The following is a 22,701-nucleotide window of genomic DNA, read 5'->3' as shown; positions in this document are numbered from 1 at the left end:
GCTAGTCAGCTTCCTAAATCCCTGATAGCGCAAGTCCTTAAAGTTTGTACCCTGTATAAATAGATTGAGGACCTGCTAGAGTTTCTGATGTAATAGAAGCTATCCATTGACTCATAGTCTTGGGGAGCCTCCTCAGCACTCTTCATAGTCTTGGCCAAAATGGCTTTATTATTATATTTATATAATTATATAATAGCCCTTCATCTGGGATAGGTTGACTGCTGAGCCACCCCTCCTTCACAGGAAATAATCCCCTATTGGACACTGGAGGGTTTTCGTATGGAGCTTACAGAAACAATTGACACCTAATTATGGTTTTATATTTCCAGTTACTGGATTCACTGGCTCGAGTAAGGCAAGGGATCCTAGAAGTTTATGCTACTTCCTTAGCCAACCTTTGTCTTAGAATGTAACTGCATTTTGTTGATTTAGGGGAGTTTGGGCTGCACTTATCTCCGTGAGTAAGAATGTTACAATTGATTGAACCTCCAAAGGTGGCCAGTTCTTATAGCCTTTACCATAGTCCATATCGTTCTGATGCTCAAAACTGAATTTCACAGCTACCAGATGTTGCAAGACTCAGCTTTACAAAGACTTGGTCCTTGTTTTGTGAGAGGTTGCAGCCCTGCACACACCTCCCCAGTGGCGGTTGAGACAGTCTCTTGGTCCCCCTATGATCACGTACCTGCAGGTCTGGGAGAGCAGCCATTGATTGCCAAGTGTTCCTCCTAACATCATTCCTTCCCCCATCAAAGCATGCCTCGTGCTTCATATAAAAAACCTGGCCTGGTACATGTTACCACATTCAGCCATGAGTGGGCCTTTCCCTGCTGTCCCCCTCCTCCACCCATCAGTGTCCCTCAAGCCAATGTTCTCTTCCCTATAGACTTAAGGATGATTTTCTTATTGCATTGTCAACTAGGTCAATGTGAAGTAGATTGAATGAAAGGAAATTAAAGTGATAATTTACATATTGTTTCTTTAATCTCTTTCCTTAGCTTTCAAAGTTATTTATGCTCAGAGAGAATAGGATCATTGCCATAATTTAGTTGTGCTGAAGGATTTGGCTGTAACTTTTTAGTGCTGATAGATTGCAGATTTGTCCGACGTAGAGTCTGCAACTTGGCTCTAACAGATGGCTGTATTAAACGTCTTGAAGCTTTTAACTTGCATGGGGCCAAGAGAGAGAGCAGCAACAGATGGAAGCAATCCTCTGTATTCAATGCTCTGTATATGTTTATGAAATCCAACAATAACATTGCACATCTGTTTGAACAGCTGTCTCTCAATTTCATTCTGTTTGTTGTTTAGGTTTAAATAAATGTCTTTAATACTTACTGCCTGATATTTTGGCTAATCTTTCTTCTTTATTAACTATAATATATCCCACTTTTTATATGAGTCTACTTTGAGGATTTGTAGAATGACTTAATTTACTTGTGTAATTGTTGATTTAGTTTATTCTTAATATAGTCTCCATTGGTTGCCCTATTTATTTAAGAATAAACTAACTCAGAGCTTCTGTAATATTAGACATTAATTTTCTAAATGAATGAAAAAACCCTTATTTAGCATAGCAGTAAATACTAAGGATTTTTGCTTAGTACTAAAGCAAAGACAGCCCCTGCTCTCAAAGAACTTCTATTCTAGCTGCTGAGGCTACCCATTTTAGGGGAGGGATGGCCAGGAAGAGATATTTTGCTCATAAATATCTAGGTAGAGAAATCTTAGAATTTTAGGTCTGAAAATGAATATATTCACATAATAGGTAAGAAGAGTACAGAGGCCAGTAGTAAGGAATTTTCATTTTGTTGATGTTCTTATCAACATATGCATTATCATTTCACTTTCCTTTTATGCCATCCGTTTTATGTAGGTATATTTGATTGTGCAATTGATAAATTGAGTGAGGACTGTTACAAGAAGAAAAATAAGGGAGACTTATTTGGCATTTATTTGTAATATTATTTTTATCTTATTCAGAATGACTTTAGCTTGTTTTTTTTTTAGAATAAATATGCCAGATCCTGTCTTTGCAGGTAAGGGATCTATCCATTGCTTATTTGCTGGTGATGTTAACATATCTCTATGTTGGTATCCTGGTTTTTGCTTCATTTCCCTCGCCACCGTTATCCAAAGAATGCATTGAGCAGGTAAGGAAATATGCATCATACAAAAAGTATTTATACCTATGTATTGTGCAGTGTTTCTTTTCCAAATGAACTACATAAATTCCATAACATTTCCAGAGAAAATGGAGTCCAATCCCTTGTTCACTCTTTCTTAAAAAATAAACCTCATCGTTATCAGTGTGACTGTTAACCAGTAGATAGTGCTGTAGACTGAAAACATTTAATTCCTTCTATGTGTAGATAATTGTACTAACACCAAGGGAGATAGATTAAATGAAACTAGGCCCTTCCCCTCTTAGAAATCACAGCTAAAATAGAACATATGCTCAGATAATTTTAATCCAGAATGATGTTTGGAAATTCCATGAGAGATACAAACTGAGTACCTTGTGACAGCCAGGCAAGAAAAAAGATGTTACTAATTGAAGAATCAGGGCAGGCTTCATGCAAGAGATGGCATTTGCCTTAATCCTTAACATGTGGATAAGATTTTATTAGATGCAAATAAGGGGGTGAGATAGTCAAGATGTAAGAAATGGCATGAGCCTAAAGCACTGGAGTGTGGAAGTATATGGAGTATCTATTCCTATACAAAAATTGCTTATCAATATTGAAGTAGTAAGTTAAAAGAAGAATGTTTGTAGATGCTTTCCTATCTGTCTCTCAATTGTTCTCTCACCCATTGGTCATGTTCTTATAGGCACATATTAAAATCTTTTTAATTCAAGAGAAAATTTTATATACATTTATTTAAAATTACATATATTATTTTGAAGGCTACAGCAAAACTAATTAACATGAATCCTTCCCTTTCCTTTTTTGTATATTTGCAAGATAATGAAAGACTATTTTAGACTGAAATAGGTTGGTCTTTTGAATAGCAAGGTCTTTTAAATGGCTAATTGAAACTGAAAAAGAAATAAAATTAAGATAATAATTGTTCTGAAGAGTTGGAGAAAAGCTTCAGTCTCCTTTTTCTAAATTGCTTAGCAGGTTCCAGGACAGCCTTGGATTAAACTTTTTTTTTTAAATTAAAGCTTTTTGTTTTTCAAAACATATGCATAGAGAATTCTGTAACATTAGACCTTGCAAAACCTTGTGTTCTAGTTCCTCCATTCCCCCCCCACCCCACCCCCCGCCAAGATGGCAAGTAATCCAGTATATGTTAAACATGGTAGAAATATATGTTAAATTGGATTATACTTTTGAAAACTCCCTTTACATAGGCTTTACACAATTTTAAAAACACAGGTACCAAAGTTTATTCGTGGTCTGAATTTTTCAATTGATTTTTTTTTTTCTCTTATAAAACCAGCCTTCTGTTCACTCAGAGAGGATCCTGCAGGCAGTTAACTGGGCCTTTGCTATAGGACCTGTTATAAGCATCAGTTGATGCAAGTTTAAACAATACCAAAGATAAAATGGAAGTCATTTAAATAAGATATGACAATATGGTTTATATTTCTACAAATCACAAAATTTATCATTGAAATATAGTACAGACAGTATTTCATTTATAGTCCAAATATTCAGACTCCTGTAAAATGCTTTCAAATTATGCTGATATTTCCTACTTCCCAAAATCTGCTGAAAGGTTTCCCAAACCCAAAATAACTTTCTGGTAAAGCATAACATACACATTTGAATTCCTAAGACAGTCCCTAACGAAAGAATGCTGTCTTCCAGACAATGTCATTAATATGTAATTTTTCTCATCCATAAATCAGTTAGCACTCACATAAAAAAAGGATCTCACCTTCTAACATTATAAATGTTAAATGTAAAACATAAAACAAATCAACAAATACAAAATTAATCCAGTTAAATGCTTTTAAAATTACCTATATGGAAAAAATATTCCATGCATCTGGGTTCTGTTTTTAGTATTCAGATATTTTAGAATAGTTATCACTTTCACTTATAACTACAGGATATGGCATCAGCAGTTACTATTCAAAAGATCTTTTAACTATAGATAAAAAAATAATAATTGCTCAGTAAAAAGCCAAATTTTAAATTGCTCAAGTCTAAATGTTGCTACATAATTACAATTACTTTCCCAAGTCCACTAGTATACTAGTATATCTAAAAATTAATCTTGGAAATCATGAGAAAGCTCAAAACTAATTTCAGCTCCCTGAAGGAGGAAACCAGCATTTCTCCAAAGGGAATTCACAGCTCCACAGACATAGTAATCTTAGCTATTTCAACTATTCTCTTCTTTTTCAGTGAAGTCTTTAAAAAAAACTTTCTTAAATATTCTTTGTCACCTACAACAAACCTGGAGTTATTGTTTTTTTGCCCTTTTTTTTTTCAGTTGGCTTAAATTCTGGCAGAAAAAGGGGGGAGGGATTTCGATTCTGTGAATGAGAAATAGATTTTAAAATGTTCTACTTTGAAGAATATTTTTATCCATTTCTCAGTGTCTTTTATCTGAACTTTAGTCCTTTAACATGTCTGTGTAAACTTTCCTACTGTCTTACTTAGCTGTTCTTTTTTTTGTTAATTGTGAGTGATTCTTTTTAATTTTTTCATATATATATGCAAAGATAGTTTCCAGAATTCACCTTTGCAAGACCTTGTGTTCCAATTTTTTTTCTCTCTCTCTTTCCTCCCTTTCTGTCCCAAGACAAGGTTAGGCATGTGCAATTAGTTCTTCTAAATGTATTTCCATATTTGTCATGCTGTGCAATAAAAACTAGATACAAAGGGGAAAAAACACAAGGAAAAAAGCCCCACAAGCAAACAATAACAACAACAAAAAAGTGGAAATACTATCCTTTGATACATATTCAGTTTCCATACTCCTCTCTCTGGATGCAAATGGACTCTCCACCACAAGTCTATTGGAATTGCCTTGAATCACTTCATTATTAAAAAGAGCCAAATTCATCATAACTGATCATCACATAATCTTCTTATTACTGTGTACAATATTCTCTTGGTTCTGCTCACTTAGCATCAATTCATATAAATTTTTTCAGGCTTTTCTGAAATCAACTTGTTCATCATTTCTTATAGAACAATAACATTGTATTACATGCATATACCATAACTTATTCAGCCATCTCCCCCCCCCCCCAACTGATGGACATCTACTCAATTTCCAATTCTTTGCTACTTTATATAAAAAGGGCTGCTATAAACATTTTTGCACATGTAGGTCCTTTTCCCTTTTTAATCTTTTTGGGATAAAGACCCAGTAGAGACTGCTGGATGCAAGGGTATGCATAGTTTTATAACCCTTTGGACATAGTTCCAAATTGCTCTGAGAGTGATTCTTGCAAATCACAAAATTATATTTCTCTTTATATCCGCTCATATTAATAACACTATAACAATAACTAGTATCTGAAACTAAATTTGAATTAATATCTTCCTGACTCCAGGCCTAGCACTTAATCCATCTAGCTGCTAATAGCCAGCATCAATCAACCCATACTGTAATAAATCAGAGAAGAAATTAAGAAGACAGTAAAAATGAGATGAATGAATATCATTAAAAAAGGGTAAACCTATTCTAAGGAAGTTCTAGGAGATAACATTTTGATTATGTCATTTATTTCCAAACCATCCTCAGTCTTGGATAATCCAATCAAAGAATTTGTCCCCACCCAAACCTGAATAAAACACTGGGCTTCCTTGTCTGAGTGGGGTCTGAACAAGATTAAGAAGAAATTTAATCCAATTTCTTAATCAATATTGTCTTTCACAATATTGGTTTGGCCTAGCAAAGAATAAGCTTTCAAAGAGGGATACATCCTTTATCTTCCCAATTTTAACAATTAGTTATTCAATGATTATTTCCCTCACACCACATCGTGGACCTTCAGTCATCTTGGAGGGTGAGGCTGATAAGTTTGTGTGACTGCCTCACTTAAATCCAACTTACGAACAAGTCAAGACAATCATCCTGTGATATCATTAGTCTTCTTTAAAAATGAGAGATGTCAGCATTAAACACCAGGCACCATGCTAAGCACAAAAAGAGGAGAAAGACAATCCTTCCCTTAAGGAGATTACAGTCTAACAAGAGAGACAGACAACATGCAAACAAATATATACAAAGCAAGCAATATGCAGGCCAAAGAGTTAAAAGAGGACTGGACTTAATTGGTTTATGCAATGTTTCTTGTAAAAGGTAGGATTGAGCATATTTTTTACCCATTGGGAAAGATTTATGCCAGCCTCTAGGCCCAAGAGAAATTGTTTGATCTTGCCTTACTCTGAAGATTTTGGCCACAAAGAAGAGAACCACAGATGCTTTGAGGTCCACAGATGAAATTGGCTTAGTTCCACCTAAGTTAGGGAGGTGATTTAGAACTGCTAAAGGAAAAGCTTACACCAGCATAATTCAGGAATTGGAACATATAAGGTAGCCATAAACACCAACGGGGACAATATTCACAAATATCTCTTAAGTGTAACCTTCCTCTCGAATGATCGGATGCCATGGGCCTAAATAGAGAGTCAGTGAAGCCAGGCAGCTCTGATTTAAAATATTCCGTGTAAATGTGTAAAAAGCCTTCTATCTGTGTATTTAGCAGTGGAAATCTATTGAACAGGAACAGTCATAGCCCATTGATGGCTTAGCTTATTATGCATCTGAGTCAGAAGGCATCATATAATTGTCACAGGAAAAAAAATTTTATGGTGTTTTGCATCGTAGCCACAAACCTGCCAGAAAGTTTTAATTAATTTGTCATTATTCTGAATTTAAGCATTTGTTCAGTTTCAGAGAGTGGTGTCCAAACTGAGAATCTGTTCAGGCTCTTAGATATCTCTTTTTGCCTGTGTGGGACAAGTGCTAGACCTCTTTTCCTAAATTAACTAATCAGAGACATCTTCAGGTACAAAGAGAAAGCATTTATTTAATCCCTTCAGGGAGAAGCCCAGACACACACTTGAGAGCCATCCCAGCTCCTACCAGGTGCTCCTGGAACCTGACTAGCTTCTGGCTTGTCGGGATTTAAATAGCAAAAGACCCGAGCTTTTTCATTGGATTAACTAAAAGGACGTAATCATCCTTGACCAGTGGTCACCAATGTTGTCTGCTTCCCACAGGTCATGTCACTTCCTGCAACTTCAATAACTGAGGGTCTGACCTGGCTCTGGGAATAGGGATCATGTGACTTAGTCTCAAACTGAGAAAACTTCATCCAATGAGTCCCATTCATGCACATGACGCATTTGCAGTAACTTATAGGAGCCTTCAGTATATAGTTTGAGACTTCCCTCAAACATTTTGACTTCTCAGTTACTGTGACATGCTCCAATGTTGAGCTTACCTTTTACTTTGCCAGCACAAGCAAGTGTTCTACTTCCATGTTCATGAACTCTGAAATTCCTTTATCGATTATAGTCTTTAATTGTTCTCTCCTTCCTTTTGCCACTTGATCCCTAACTCTGATCTCTTCCTTAACGTAACCTTTGGTCCCTCCACTCTACAGTTCTTTCCTGAGCCATCACGTCTATACTGGCTACTATATTATATCTCCTCTAATCCCTATTGTGGCCCTTTGGGGGACCAATAAATTCACTATTATCTTCTATTTGAATCCTTTGTCCCTTAACTCATAGTCAATCATACTTTGCCAAGCCTAATCTTAGATTGTTCTTTCTGTCTGTTTCTTTCATTCCTATTTATGTATTGTTGAATGGAGCTGGAAAAAACACTACAATACCACACTGATTAGGTCCAGTACCCAATATGGTCTAAACTAGGCCCTCATTGCATAGGCAATTCTTTTACATCTCCCTAATAAACTCCCTAACCCACTCACCATGGCAACCACTCTAGATTTTTTCTTTTTTCCTCAAGTCTCCCATAGCAACCTATTTGCCTCCCTCTTATGTTTCAACGAAACAGTGAAGATTATTTGCTAAATGTTCCCTCTTCATCTGACATCACTCGGACATCTTTCATACTTTCTCCTCCTTCAGATTGTCCCATGTGAAGAAGTGGGCCTTCTCCTACCTGAGGCAAACCCTACTATGTGCCTTGATAATCCCCTTCTATTCCTTTTTCCCCAGCACATTGCCCTTTTATCATCCATACTCTTTGACTAATCTTCCATTTTCCCCTACTAGCTGCCTCCCTACTGCCTACAAACATGCCCATGCCTCCCCATCCTTAAAAACTCTATCCATTCACTCCCGCTGGCTATACTCTGTATCTTCTCCCTTCCATGGCTAAAATCCTTGAAAAAGCTTTGTGGTTTTGGTCTCTGCTTCCTTTCCTTTTACTTTCTTCTAAAACCTTCCACAGTTTGGACAACTTTTTTATTCATCATTTAATTGAAACTGCTCCCACCAAAGTTATTAATGCTTTTTTAATAACCAAACTCAGGCAATATCCTTCTTGTCTTGTTGGCAGCCTCTGACCTTGTTAATCCCCCCCCCTTATCCTATTCTCGTGCCTTCGAGGTTACTGGGATATGACTCTCTCTTTCATGTCCTCCTCTTGGGGTGATTTTCCTTCTCACCCTCTTTTGCTGAATCTTCCTCCAGATCACACCCATTAACTGTGGGTATCCCCCCAAGGCGGTGTCCTGAGCCTTCTCTTTTCTCCTCCTACCAGGGATTGCCATACAGGATGGCCTGTTGCTTAAATCTTACCCATTGCCTCTTTTTATATGGCTTGTGATTTTAAAATGGTTTTTGAGTGACTGAAAAAAATAATCAAAAGAATACTGTTTTGTGATATGCAAAAATTATGTGAAATTCACATTTCCAGTGTTCATAAATAAAGTTTTGTTTGAACACAATCAGCCTTTTTGTCTACATTGTCTATAGCTGTTTTCATACTATACAGCAAACTTGAGTAGTTGTGACAGAGACCAAATGTGGAGTTCTTATCACTTGGGTGCTGCTGGGCACACTACAAAATACAGTGATAGAGTTATATCTTCAAGGTTTGCATGTCATCCATTGTATTAGACTATAATTTTTTTTAATCTCCAATGCATATTTTTCATGTCAAAACAAAAGGGAAAAATAAACTTTGGTATATCCACAGTGGAGTATGGGTTATTTTATTATCAAATTAGATGTCAGAGCATTGATCTTATAATGCTATGACAATATAGCTGTGCTATAAGAATACAACATACATCAACATTGCCAGACTAAACACTCAACATAGTATTCCCAACTCACAGAATAGCAACATTCAGAAAAATTACAAAATTTAAAATGGGATATCTCATCAGAGAAGAATTTTTTGGCAAAAATAAAAATTGAAAATGAAGTTGTTGCAACCAAATGAAATTTCTGAGTGACTCACTTATTAATCAAGCATGAAAAGTCATTTACCAATGGTGAATTAATTAAATTATGTTTGATTATGGCAACCTAAGAAATATATCCAGAGTAAAGTAGACTGGTTTAAGACTATTATGCTTTTGGCCCAATTAAAATTATATGTTCTGTCTTAGAAGAGGAGATATGAGAAAGAACACCTCCAAATCACCCCTAATTTATGGAGATGGGAAACCCACACGTGTGTACATTGCCCATGTTTATTAACTTTTTTCAATGTATTAGTTGGTCATGCTGATTTTTTTTCCCTCTACTTCTATTTCTTTTCTTTAAAAATACTTTTTGTTGTGAAGGATAGCTCTATAAGAGGAGGAAAGATACGGGGGGAAACTATGATGATTTAAAACAAAAGATATCAGCAAAAACTTTTTTTTAATCATATGATTAGAGGAAACTGAGTCAAATTTGTTAAAAAAAAAAAAAAAAAAACTAGAGCCATGCCCAATTAATAAATGATCAAAAGATATGATCTGTGTCCAAAGGGCTATAGTTTCACACATATCCTTTGACCTAAAAATACCACTATTAGGCAGGAATACCAAAAGAGACTTTTAAAAGATGGGGGGCAGGGGAGGAAAAGAACCTATATGTATAAAAATATGTGTAGCAATTCTTTTCTCAGGGAAAAGAATTGGAAATTGAGGCATTGCCCATCAGTTGGGGAATAGCTGAATATATTGTGGTGTATGACTGTTAAGGAATATTGTTCTGTGGGAAATGATGAACAGAATGCTCTTGGGGGAAAAAACCTACAAAGTCCTCCATGAACTTAATCAATATAGTGCTGTGTTCTGTATACACAGTAATAGCAATGTTCTGGGATGACCAGATATAAATGATTTTGCTATTCTCAGCAGTTCAATAATCTATGACTACTCTGAAGAACTCATTTGAACAATCTAAAAAAATTCTATCCATACCTAGAAAAGAAACTTATTGTGTCTAATACAAATTGAATCATTAAAAAAAATCATGTGCTTGTAATTTCACAATTAGTACCTAACTGAAAAAGTCACTTTCAAATATGAAATATGATCAACATTAACAGATGACCATATGTAACCAATTTTAATGCTAGAGAACACTTAACTTTGAATCCCAAATGAAACAAAATGTTATTCCTCCCTCCCAAAAGAATTACTTTCTTTTCATTAACAGAACAGTATTACAGAAAATTTTGTATTATATTTTCAATATTGGCAAGAAAAATTGGTGAAAATGTTTTTTTCTTGTTATATATATCTGCATAAGACTACAAAGTCCATGATAATTTCTCTCTGATCCTTTATAGGAAAAAGTTTATTGACCTCCTATTCTATACTATCCCTTTTCAGTTACTCTCTAAAGATAATTATCCAACCCTAATCTCTCCCCTGATATATATTCTTATATCAACAACTACTTATTGGACATCCCTAACTGAATGTCCTAAAGCCATTTCAAACTCAGTATATACAAATATAACTCATTAGTTTTCCTCCCAAACTTTTTCTTGTATCCAATTATTTTATTTATGTCAAGTGTACATCATTGTCTTCCAATTGTTTTCAGTAATGTCTGACTCCTCATGATGCCATTTGGGGTTTTCTTGGCAAAGATCTGAAATGGTGTAATGATTCCTTCTCCAGCTCTATTTACAATTAAAAAAAAAAAAAAAAAAAAACTGATGCAAACTGGATTAAGGGACTTGCCCAGGATAATACAGCTAATAAATGTCTGAGGTTGCATTTGAACTTAGGAAGAGGAGTCTTCCTGACTCTGGGCCTAGCATTGTATTCACCTATCTGCCAGAGCTTGGCACATAGTAAGTGCTTAATAAATGTGTGTTACTAACTAATTAAAGTAATGTTGAACAAGGAAATTTTCACTATCTTACACTCAGGGTTAAGTATAAGTTAATATATCATTCATCAGTCCTAAACAATAGTCACTTAATCTTGGAAAATCATTTCACTTAAATCATGCAATTCCTTTAAGAACATTTCCTTCCTTCAAGAGTTGTCTTGCTGATTCTCCTTTCCCCCATCCTGGTCACAAAAGATCTCCCTCAAATCAGTTCCTTTTTCCCATCAAGAGAAGAGGTCAAAGATCTTAACTAGAATTGAAGTATTCTCATCTAAAAATGGTTACTACTTCAACTTAGTTTCTAAATCCTTGGCTTTCCTCCTTGATTTTCTATATACTTTCTTAATTAAAAAAAAAAAAGTAGGAGGGATCAGCATAAGGGGATTTTAGTAGAAAATAATTTTAGCTGAAGACACTATTTCCTGAGAAGTTTGACTAAGTACTGATAAAAGTCTCCTTCCTTCAGCTAAATCTGGAGAGGATGTTAGACTAAAGAAATATTTGTTTTATAATATTTTCAGTTGAACCACAAAGGGGTTTTTAATATTCTCCATAATTCTCTTGAGAGGAAGCATAGTATAATAGAGTGGGATATAGATTTTAAGTCAGGAAACCTGGATTAAAATTCAAGCTCTGACACTAGTTATGTGGCCATGAGCAAATAATTTTACCTCTCACCTTTAGTTTTTTCATCTATAAAGTGGGAATTCTAATACTTATACTTACAGCATTTCATAAACTTTAAAATGTTATAAAGATGACGGTTATGGTACAAAATGTCCTGAGCATTATTTTGCTTCTCTCATACATATAAATGAATTGGAGGTTGTTTGGGAGCAAATTGAATTTTACAAATGATGGCCTATTAAATTTCAAAAATTCTTCTTTTAGAAGAATTTCCTTGGCACAGTGGATAGAGCTGGAACTAGAGATCTGGAGTCAAGAAGAATTTAAATTTGGCCTGAAACTATAGCTATGTGATCTTGACCAAGTCACTTAACCTTTTTGCTTTGGTTTCTTCATCTGTAAAAATAAGGATAACTTTTACATCTGTTTGTGAAAGATATTTTCAAGTATAATCAGCATTAACAGATGATTGTGTGCAGTTTTAATAAAAACAACTCAAACTTTGAATCCTAATGAAACAAAATGTTATCCCAAAAAAGAATTCCTTCCTTCTCATTAGTATACCTGAATTATAGAAAATCTCATATTGCTGTTGTTGTTTTGAATTTTGACAGTAAAGACTGGTAAAAATTTGTTTTCTAACTACCTGAAAAAATTCTATTTTGCTTCATGGTTCACAAAGTCTAAAGTATTTACTTTATGGCCCTTTACAGTTGCTGATCCTCCCCATCCCCTACTCCATAGTATCTCATTTGGTTATCTCATCAACTCCCTTTGCAGCTTTAAATCTGTGATCCTCTGATTGCCAAGAGAAAAGAGAAAGCAGAGCAGGCATAGGACAGACTCTTGAAGGACTTCCATGCTTAGAGAACAGGAGAAAGAAGATAAATCACGAAAAGAGGCTGAAAAGAATCTGTTAGACAAGAAGAGAACTAGGAGAGAGAAGCTTCACCAAAGGCAAGGGAAGAGAATATTAATGAGAGAATTCTCCCTTCTTGAAACATTCTCTTCCTTTTCAATTTTCATATAGCAATTCCTCAGGATCTCCTCTTTTCTCCCATCACAATTTATCTCGATATTATCCTTGGCTGAACATAGTGGACTAGGAGCCTCTTTGGGCCCCAAATCTCTAGCAGTGTGTCTTACTCTCAGGAAGTACTTAATAAAGATTTAACCAAATTTGAAGGGACAGTAAATGATATAAAAAATCATGGGACTTGAAGAATTTGGAGGCAGGAAAGAGTTGACAATTGGGTCATTGGAGAAAGTAGTTTTAGTGGGGATCAACAGCTGATAACTTTGTTATGTGCTTTATAGAGGAAATATATTTAACAGTCAAATGTAAGAACTTTAGTCCTACATCTAATTCAGCATGGCTTTGTGACCTCTCAGGCTGTAAATTGGCAGTAGTCCCAGGTCTGAGTTGGCAGAGGGTATTTTCTGCCTGATGTTTTCCTATGCCTATGAAGTCATGGATTCGAGGGGGAGGAGGGGAGAGGAGAGAAGGGTGTTAAATTACTGTATTACTTTTCTGATAGCAGCTTTGGTAAGTTTTCTTCTGTCCTTGATTACAGAATCTTTCTCAGAGAAAACTTACTGGAAATTTTTCATTTCTGATCAACAAATTGGTCCCATTCTTTCAGCTGACATGTGTATGGCAGAGAAAGGAATAAAGAACAATTCTGTGTGACAGACTTTCCATATATCAAGCCATTTTGGGGAGGCAAGAATGGAAACAGGAAGTAGGGAAATTATACCTTTCCATTTGGTGATAGTGCAGAGACAGAAGCCTCCATAAATTCACATGAAGAGATCCCTGCTTTTCTCCACAGAGTTGCTATGAATGAAAAGATTGGACTAAAATAGTCATTGCAAATAGATAAAAGCCTAACATGCTTTTACTACTCTGAATACCTAGACTGAGAAACATGTTTTGCCTTTTTATATATGGTGTATAGAATTTATTTGTCAAGAATTGTTTTGATGTTTTCTTACTAATGTTCTTGGATTAGAATTTCTTAGACAATTTCCCGAGCAGTGACATCTTATCATTCATTGGAAGGATGTTTCTGCTGTTCCAAATGATGACTGTCTACCCACTTCTGGGCTACTTGGCTCGAGTCCAGTTATTGGGATATGTCTTCGGTAATGTGTACCCTAGGTAAGACTTTTTTTCAGTGGCAATAGAATTTCTGAAGTGTCAGATTATGTAAAGAAAAAAATTAAATTTGCTATTTCAAAAAAAGAGCATTTTAAACTGTAACAATCCCCTTCAGTTCTTTATTGGTTTCTCAATACAGGTTTTTAGACTCTTACCTGGATATCTTTAAATAGGGAAGATAATCAAGGATCATAGATTTCAAGCCAGAGAGGACTTTCAAAGTCATCTAGCTTGATCACCTTCATTTAATGGGTGAGAAAAATAAGACCAAGAGAGATTTTAAGTAATTTGCCCAAAAGGAGCTTTGGGGGCTCTTCTTTGGGTCCTTCTCCCATCTTGCCAGCCTGCCTCCACTCACAGGAGCCAGGATTTGGTCAGCTCTACAGAGACATTTGCGTGTCCTTTAAAAACATAGCCTTTAAAAAAAAAAAAAAAAAAAAAAAGTAGCCTTCTCTGAATACATTTGTTGTGTCTTTGTCCAGCATGGTTTTTTGGGGATTTTTTGGCTGAACTTTGAACTTTGTTCAGCCAGTGCCTTAGTCAGTGAGTATTCTTCATCTGAAGAAAGGTTAGGTCCCTGAGCAAACAAGAAGGATAGGTTAGAAGATTAGACATTTTAACTTTATTGGATCATGTAACAGACTACCTGTTTATTTTAGCGTGTTTTAAATTATCCTTTCCTGATGCTTTTCATTTTCTCTGGTGTAATCACTAGGTTTTATCAGCCTGTAATCATACTTTACATTAAAAGGATTTGCTTTTATCTGGAAATTCACTTATTGAGAGTAATTTTTCTTGGTAGAATTTCTTAAGCATTATGTATTAATAATCACATGTTAAAATATAGATGATTTGTCAAATTACATTTGACCTTTTAATAGGGTTTGAAATCTAGTAGAGCGACAGTCACTATATGTTCTTCTGCTTTGAATGACTGATTTATTCTAAAAGGTGAAGTTGTATGAGTATGCTCACTAGCTATGCCATTGTCATTTTAGGGAAGTGATGAAAGAAGACTGTTCTCTTTCAAAAGAGTTCAATGCTAATTTGATTTTTGTTTTTCTCTTTTTGTTTTATTTCTTTCTTCCATGACCATCTTTTGACTTCTAGTATTTTCCACGTGGTGGTTCTTAATCTCATTATCGTGGGAGCTGGAGTGATCATGGCCTGTTTCTATCCAAACATAGGAGGAATCATAAGGTAATGACCACATATTCCTTACTTAGTTAACATTTCTTTATAAGAAACAGCCTTTTCTGATGTCTGATTTTACTTGTCATGGTAGTTTCTTCAAATATGCTGAAATTAATTATAGCTAAGTATCAGCTTTTTTTTTCTCAATACGGTTTTATTTTTCCAAATACATGTGAAGATAATTTTCAGCTTTCTTTTTCATAAGATTTTGTGTTCCATATTTTTTTTCCTCCTCCCTTACCTCCCCCATTCCCAAGATAACAAGCAATCTGATATAGGTTATACATGCACAATCATTTTAAACATATTTGTCATGTTGTGCAAAAAAATCAGACCAAAAGGGGAAAAAAAAAAACAAAAAGGAAAAAAAGCAGACAAACAAACCCCCAAAAAGGTAAAAATACTATGCTTCAATCCACATTCAGTCTCCATAGTTCTCTTTGGATGTGGATAGCATTTTCCATCTCAACCCTATTGAATTATCTTGGGTCATCACTACATTGCTGAGAAGAGCTAAGTCTGTCATAGTTGATCATCACATAATCTTGTTGTTGGCATGTATAATGATCTCCTAGTCCTGCTCATTTCACTCAGCATCAGTTCATGTAAGTCTCTCCAAACCTCTCTGAAATCATCCTGTTAGTCAGTTTTTTATAGAACAATAATATTCCATAACATTCATATACCACAATTTATTCAGCCATTCTCCAATTGGTGGGCATTACAAAAAGGGCTGCCACAAATATTTTTGCACATGTGGGTCCCTTTCTCTCCTTTTAAGATCTCTTTCAGATACAGACCTAGTCATCTAAGTGCCAGCTTTTTGCAAAAGTCAAGAGTTTTCAACCATTCTGATTTGGGGTTTGTTTGAGAATAGTGATTCTAGTAGGCAAGATATCTTCTTGGGAGGTCCTAGTCTCTTTCTTCCTTAGATCCCATTATTTTTCTCTTACCTAATTGCTCCTATTTTCTTCCTTTCTTCTTCTTTTTTTTTTTTTTTTTTTTTTTTAAAGGGAGGTGGGGGGAGGTACAAGGAGGAGTCAGAGTTAAGTGACTTGCCCAACATCACATAACTAGTATCTGAGGCTGGCTTTGAACTCATGTCTCTTGACTTCAGGGCCATTGCACTAGTCTTTGTGCCACCCAGCTGTCCTCAATTGCTTTTATTTTCTATTACCTTTTTTTTTTAAACCAAAAGAGATTTTAGAGAAACATATCTTAGATATCTCCTTTTCTTTGTCTGTCTGTCTGTGTGTGTGTGTGTGTGTGTATAGATAGTGTTAGCCACAAAAACCCACCCCCACCCCCCCAAATGGAGAGGTGTTCTGGTTGAGTTGGAAGAAAATCATTTGTTAAAAGAAATGTTATTAGGCCTGTTTAGTGGGGCAGCCCGGTAATGGAGCCCTCACCCTGGGAGAAGCAGAGACAATTTATGCTTGAAAACCAGAGGAGGTTCAGGGAAAGGTTAGTATAGAGAGTAGACAGTCTTTTCCAGGAACAAGTGGGACATAGAAACAGGATGTTTTGTAGCAAAAATTGACCGCAAATTTCATTTAAGTCAGTATGAGGTGTCCAGCATCACAAGGTTAGCCAGCAAGCAGCAGCAAAGGCCTTCTGGGAATGCGCAATGACCTTTGGCTCATTTGTTGACTCCTGATTGGTGCCTTTTAACACAGGCTTATTTTGTGTCCACTCCATCTATATTATAAAGTAACTCATGGAAAACAGGCATGTTAGCCCTAAGAATGTTTTCACAGTGGAAAGAGAATTGAAAATTGCTTCCCCTAGATGTCAAAATTCTCCATACACTGTGACCCCCTTCTCTCCCAGGTAGTAATTCTATATCTCTTCTTTCTCCATCCCTCTTATGATTCTGAAGGGTTTTTTGATTCTGGAATCTGGGGAAAAATCTGTTTATTTTACTTTGTTTTAAAATTGTCCTTTATCTTTATGAAATTAACTGGAGGCATTTGCCAGTCTGACTGTACTTATTAGTATTGCAATAAGGAGAGTCAATTGAGGTGAAAGCATCCTTGGAGAAAAGAGAGAGAAATTTATCACTGAAATGTTGTGTCAGAGCCTTGTTTTCTAGCTCCTGACTCAAGATAAAATTGGAGAAAATTTTAGATCCTTTTATTACAGTTTCCCAGAACAAAGAGAATACATTTACACTGGGAAATCCATCTATTGAATCAGGAGTATGGTGGGGAGTGACTAGAGAAACCTATTCACTACATTATGCCATCATTACTACATAGACTTTTTAAAAAGTTGTACATAAATTAGGTTTATAATTTCATAATACAATCTTATTTTTCTTTGTTGTAAAAAGAAATATTCATAATTTTTGTTGCTTATCAAGTTCCTAATAACAATTTTTTTATTTTTTATTTTAAAGCTTTATATTTTCAAAACATATGCATAGTTTTCAACATTCACCCTTGCAAAACTTTATGTTCCAAATTTTTTCTCTCTTCCCCCATTCCCTCAGCAAAATTACAGCAAGCAATCTAATATATGTTAAACATGCAATTCTTCTATACATATTTCCACATTTATCATGCTGCTCAAGAAAAATCAAATCAAAGAGGGAAAAAAATGAGAAAGAAAACAAAAAGCCAGCAAACAACAACAACAAAATGAAAATGCTATGTTGTGGTCTACCCTCAGTTCCCACAGTCTTCTCTCTGGGTGCAGGTGGCTCTCTTTCTCACAAGACCATTGAAGCTGGCCTGAATCACCTCACTCTTAACAATTTTTTTAAAAAAATGACTTACCCCATGAGTTACTTCATTGTCATCCTTACATATCATCTTAATCACAAAATACATACCTGTGTGTCTGGAAGAACAGAGTTTTCCATTGTTAAAAATATTTATAGAAAACTTAAAAATTTCTTATTTTGTATCCCCATTTGTGTTGGACTCTAAGCAGATTCTTATTTTCTTCAAACTCATGTTGATTTTAACATCTCTGATTCAATTTTTAAGACTGTCTTAAGCAGTCTAGAAAGAGAAGGGCTATTTATAATGAACCCCATCCCACTTGATAACCATGGGAGTGTTGATTTCTTTGTTTCCAGATCTGAGCTGGTTTTATCTTTCCTCAGATAACTTCATGGCTCCCCTCATGGTGGGAGCTTACCATATTAATGGTGCAACTTAGTGCACCTTCCCAACCAGCTTAGCCTCCTGCGATTCAGCAGATACTTCAGACTCAGGCTCCTGGGCAGCTGGGGTTACAGGGGGCTGCCACCGGGCCCATCTTCATCTTTGACTCCCATCTTTCTTCATGCTCTATTGACAATATACCTGCCTCAAGGACTTGAAGGAAATTTTTAAAAAGGATCACTATTTCCTGTAATTTCATAACAGTCTTTCTCTCTACCTCCAGACATTATTTGTTCTGTTTACTTTCTTTGTGGTGTGCTTTGAAGCTGTCATTAGGAGAAGAGGAGTTCTGGCATAAAAGGCTAATATTAGTCTTATAACATATGTGTATGGTTTCATAGTCCATGGTTTGTCAGAAAACACTCAAGCAAATATATGCTATATGTTGAATTAATGTACATGCTACATTATTGGAAGCTATATTAAAGAAATAAAAGACTTGATTCTTTTCTATAGCAAAGATAGATGAACAAAAAAAAAAAATGGAAAACTTTCTTCCTTATTATCTTTCCCCCCCAAAAAAATTATGATAATTGAATAAATGAAAACATTGATTAGATTTGTGCATCTTTAGGATAGTTCCCAGGATGTTGGGCTAAAGATATTTCTTTAGAGAGAGATAGCTAGGTTTAAATAAAGATCACTCTCTCTCTCCCTTTCTCTTTCTCTCTCCCCTTCCCTCATTCTCTCTCCTTACCTCTCTTGTCTTTCTTTGTGTATGTCTTCTTTCCCAATCAAATCTCTGAAGGCAGAGTCCTAAAGCTCTTGCCCAAGGAAATTATTTCTCTAGTTCTCTTTAGCAAGGGAAAAATGAGTCTTTAAGAAATAGGGTAGAATGTGTGAAGTGGTCGTCTTTACAAATAAGCCCTATTGCTTTTAGCTTGGAAAGGATTTGTAGAACCCTTTAAATTTTTATTCAACAATTGTTGGGGAGGAAGAGGGCAATTATAAGCTCCTTTTTTGTTTCGATCTATAATAGTTACATTGACACTACTGAGGCACTTCAAGCCCATCCTCATTTTTAAATAGATGCCAGTAGACCCTCAAAAACCCAGAATGCATAATTAATTTGTAGAAGATCAAAGCTGGGAAGCCTATCTCCAGATGTATCTTGGGATGTGGCTGCAGTCTGTGACAGCTGGATGTTTTGGAAAAAAATAAAAACTTTATCAAGCGGATGTTTCTGAACAGATAAAGATGAACAGGAAATAATGTTTTATATTAACTTTGATGGGGAATTTTAAAAGTTTTAAACCCTAGTTCCTTTTCTAGCAGACATGATTTCCTTGCCTTTTCAGATTGAGGGAGATTGAAATCTTATTATGTTTTATTTGTAAAGCAGAAAAACTCAAGAAGAACATTACCACAGTGAGCTTTGTATTTTGCAGATATTCAGGAGCAACATGTGGCCTGGCCTTCGTTTTCATATATCCGTCTCTCATCTACATAATATCCCTATACAACGAAGAACGTCTGACGTGGCCCAGACTGTTATTCCACAGCTTCATCATCATATTGGGCCTTGCTAACCTGGTGGCTCAGTTCTTTATGTGAAAGTCCCAGGGTTTTGCTGCTATTTCATGGTTTTTTGAACTTGTATAACAGCTTGGTGTAAACTGAGTAGTAAATGTTAATTGTGATTGATAGGATTTTGAGTGTCTTCTAGGATATTTGAAAACAAGGAAGAAAGGGACCCATTGACAGGGACGTGTGTGTGTGCGCGCACGCGCGCGTGTGTGTACAGGGCAGAGACAGAAAGAAAACTAGATTTGGCTTCTTACTTTCTCTACTCAATCCTGGTTATCTCTTACAAAATTGTCAAAATCCAGGTAAAAGAAAGGATTTACTTTCCCAGGCAGAAATAGTTTTGTTAAGCCTTATATTCTTTCTAACAGAACTATCCTTAATTGTCCCCATATGTCAGTTGTTAATTCTTATCCATTAAAAATCTTTAGTGGATAAGATTTAGTTGCTTTTAAAAATGTCTCTGAGTATTCTGTAGCATGTGGGAGAGCAATTTGAGGGACTTTTGTATAATAGAATATTGAAAATAGAGATTGCTGTTTACAGGACATCAGAGACCATTTGGTGTCTTCACAAGAAGAACTTTGAGGCTTAGAACTTTAGAACTCCATAGTGGGCCAGGATTTGAATGATTGCTTATCAGTCATATTCCTGAAGATTTTTTGGTTTGGTTTGTGTTTTTTTTTCTATTTTTTAAATCTTGCTCCTTTGCTTTAGTATTTTATCCACATGGAGTGATTTTTTTTTCTTTTTTGTTTTTGCACAGTAAACATTTTGGCATGCTACCTCATTCTGATTAATATATAATCTTTCCTTCCTCTGCTTAGATTTCCATTTTTAGTTGCATTTTTAAATGATTTATTACTTAATTTAGGATTTTTAATTTCTCATCTAGCAGAAGAGAACTAAGTAATTGCAGTCCAGCAGCCTACAGCTTTTAGCATGGCATTGAGATGTTTGTGAAGCCACATTTGTCATCCTTCTTTTTTAGAAGGTCTTTGGGAAAAATTATAAATACTTTACAGAGATGGACTATGAGTTTGATGACTGAAAGAAGCAGCTCTGATTTAGAAATTACCTAGGAGTAAAGAATAAAGTTACATATAAAAACAAAGGCACTACTCACAGTAAAGGGAATTTTACAGTTTACTTGCATCAAGTTTATTTTACAAATGCAGTTTTGAAAAATGTAATGGCAACTTACATTTTGGCAAATCTTTTTGTTGTTTCTGTCTAGACCAAAACTAAGAAACCAAATTATCCATTATGTATTGATTAATAAGTATTTATTGAGAGGAAGGTGCTATACTGGGTACTGTAGGAGATCCAGAGATAAAGAAGATGTACTGCTTTCAGGGAGCTCATATCTAAGAGACAGGATAAAATATACAAAAATATCTCTAATAGCATTATAAGATTTGATAAGTGACTTTGGGGCACAGTGCTGAAGAAATTTCAAAAAGGAAACCAGCCATTGCCACAGATGCTCAGGGAAAGTTTCATGGAGGACATTTGCAGTGGAGGGAGGTGGAAGTAAGGCTTAATTTCTGAATTCATAAAAACTATAACAATTTGACATAGAGTATAAAAATTTCAGCCTTTGTTTTAGAATAATCCAAAAATGTAAATAATTGGGTCCCTCCCCAACTCCAAATTGAAACACATACAGAAAACTGAAATGGAACTGATTTCATTTAATAAACAGAAACAACTTTTTTGACAAACATCTACATATTTATCAAGTTTCTTTTATTCTTCATGTTTGAATACCACTTATTTTTTACCTACTAATGCAATTCTCAGGCAAAAAGTTTAATTTTGTATTATGATAAAATAATAATTAGCCATAGAATGGATATTGCATTTTTTTAAGTCCCAAATAAGTTTAATTTTGGAAAAACTTACTTATTTAGGAATCCACATTTTAAAAGCCCTATTAGCTTATTACCCTAAGCTTATTTTTAAAAACAGATAATATAGAACTTGGATTATTTTTTAAAACACTATTCCCATTTATATTTTTCAAAATCAAACTTTTCATGATCTTGTCATTGTTCTTTTTTTTTTTTAATCAAATTTATCTTAGTTCTGATGTTGAAATGTATTTCTAAGTATGGGTGATACATACACAATCTGTTGTTACACTAATTTTGTGCTAGAGCAAAACTAATCCTTACACAAAAATATACAAATATAATCCTGCCCTCCAATATCTTTGTGCTCCATTGGCCACCTACTTCATGGTTATTTGCTGATGGCAGATAATATAATATGTAATCATACATTGTGAACTACCATTGTAAGAACATTACAATCCAGAATTTTTAAATGTAATTTATTGTCTTTTTATATAAAAAAATTAAACCAAAATTCTAGAGAACAGCTACCCTTGTGTATTTTTGTGTGTGTCTGGTTGGATTTAGTAAGTTACATATTTGTTAGGCCACTTATTGAATTCCTTTTATCAGAAATGGAAAGGCAGTGGTGTTCATCATCCTTATCTAAGGAATAGCCTATTTCCATCCAACTAAAGATCCCAAGTGGCTTTGTTCCTCACTGGCTCTAGAGAATGCCTTAACCTCAGACTGGGGTCACGTCATTGATGATGTGAGACATTCAATGGGCCAGAACCTAAGAGTAAAACATAACTATGCACTCGCTTTTTACTTAGTGAACCTTGATGAATGATTTTAGTCCTTTACATGAGTGTGCCTAAATCTCTTGATCA

At 35.1% G+C, this 22,701-nt stretch overlaps 1 protein-coding gene across 1 annotated transcript in view; it reads left to right on the top strand.

Moving 5' to 3' along the window:
• Window positions 1–22,355, top strand: part of SLC38A9 (solute carrier family 38 member 9) — an 82,570-nt gene extending 60,215 nt beyond the window's left edge. The window contains exons 13-16 of the mRNA XM_051990798.1: window positions 2,040–2,153; window positions 13,937–14,085; window positions 15,196–15,285; window positions 19,838–22,355. Of these exons, the coding sequence (XP_051846758.1) occupies window positions 2,040–2,153; window positions 13,937–14,085; window positions 15,196–15,285; window positions 19,838–20,003 (519 nt within the window). The 3' untranslated portion in view covers window positions 20,004–22,355. The remainder of the gene's footprint in view (window positions 1–2,039; window positions 2,154–13,936; window positions 14,086–15,195; window positions 15,286–19,837) is intronic.
• The last annotated feature ends 346 nt before the right edge of the window (window positions 22,356–22,701 follow it).

This window comes from Antechinus flavipes, chromosome 1 (genome assembly GCF_016432865.1).
Source record: "Antechinus flavipes isolate AdamAnt ecotype Samford, QLD, Australia chromosome 1, AdamAnt_v2, whole genome shotgun sequence".
In the NCBI taxonomy this organism is placed as follows: Eukaryota; Metazoa; Chordata; class Mammalia; order Dasyuromorphia; family Dasyuridae; genus Antechinus; species Antechinus flavipes.
This window is presented reverse-complemented; position numbering and strand designations above follow the sequence as displayed.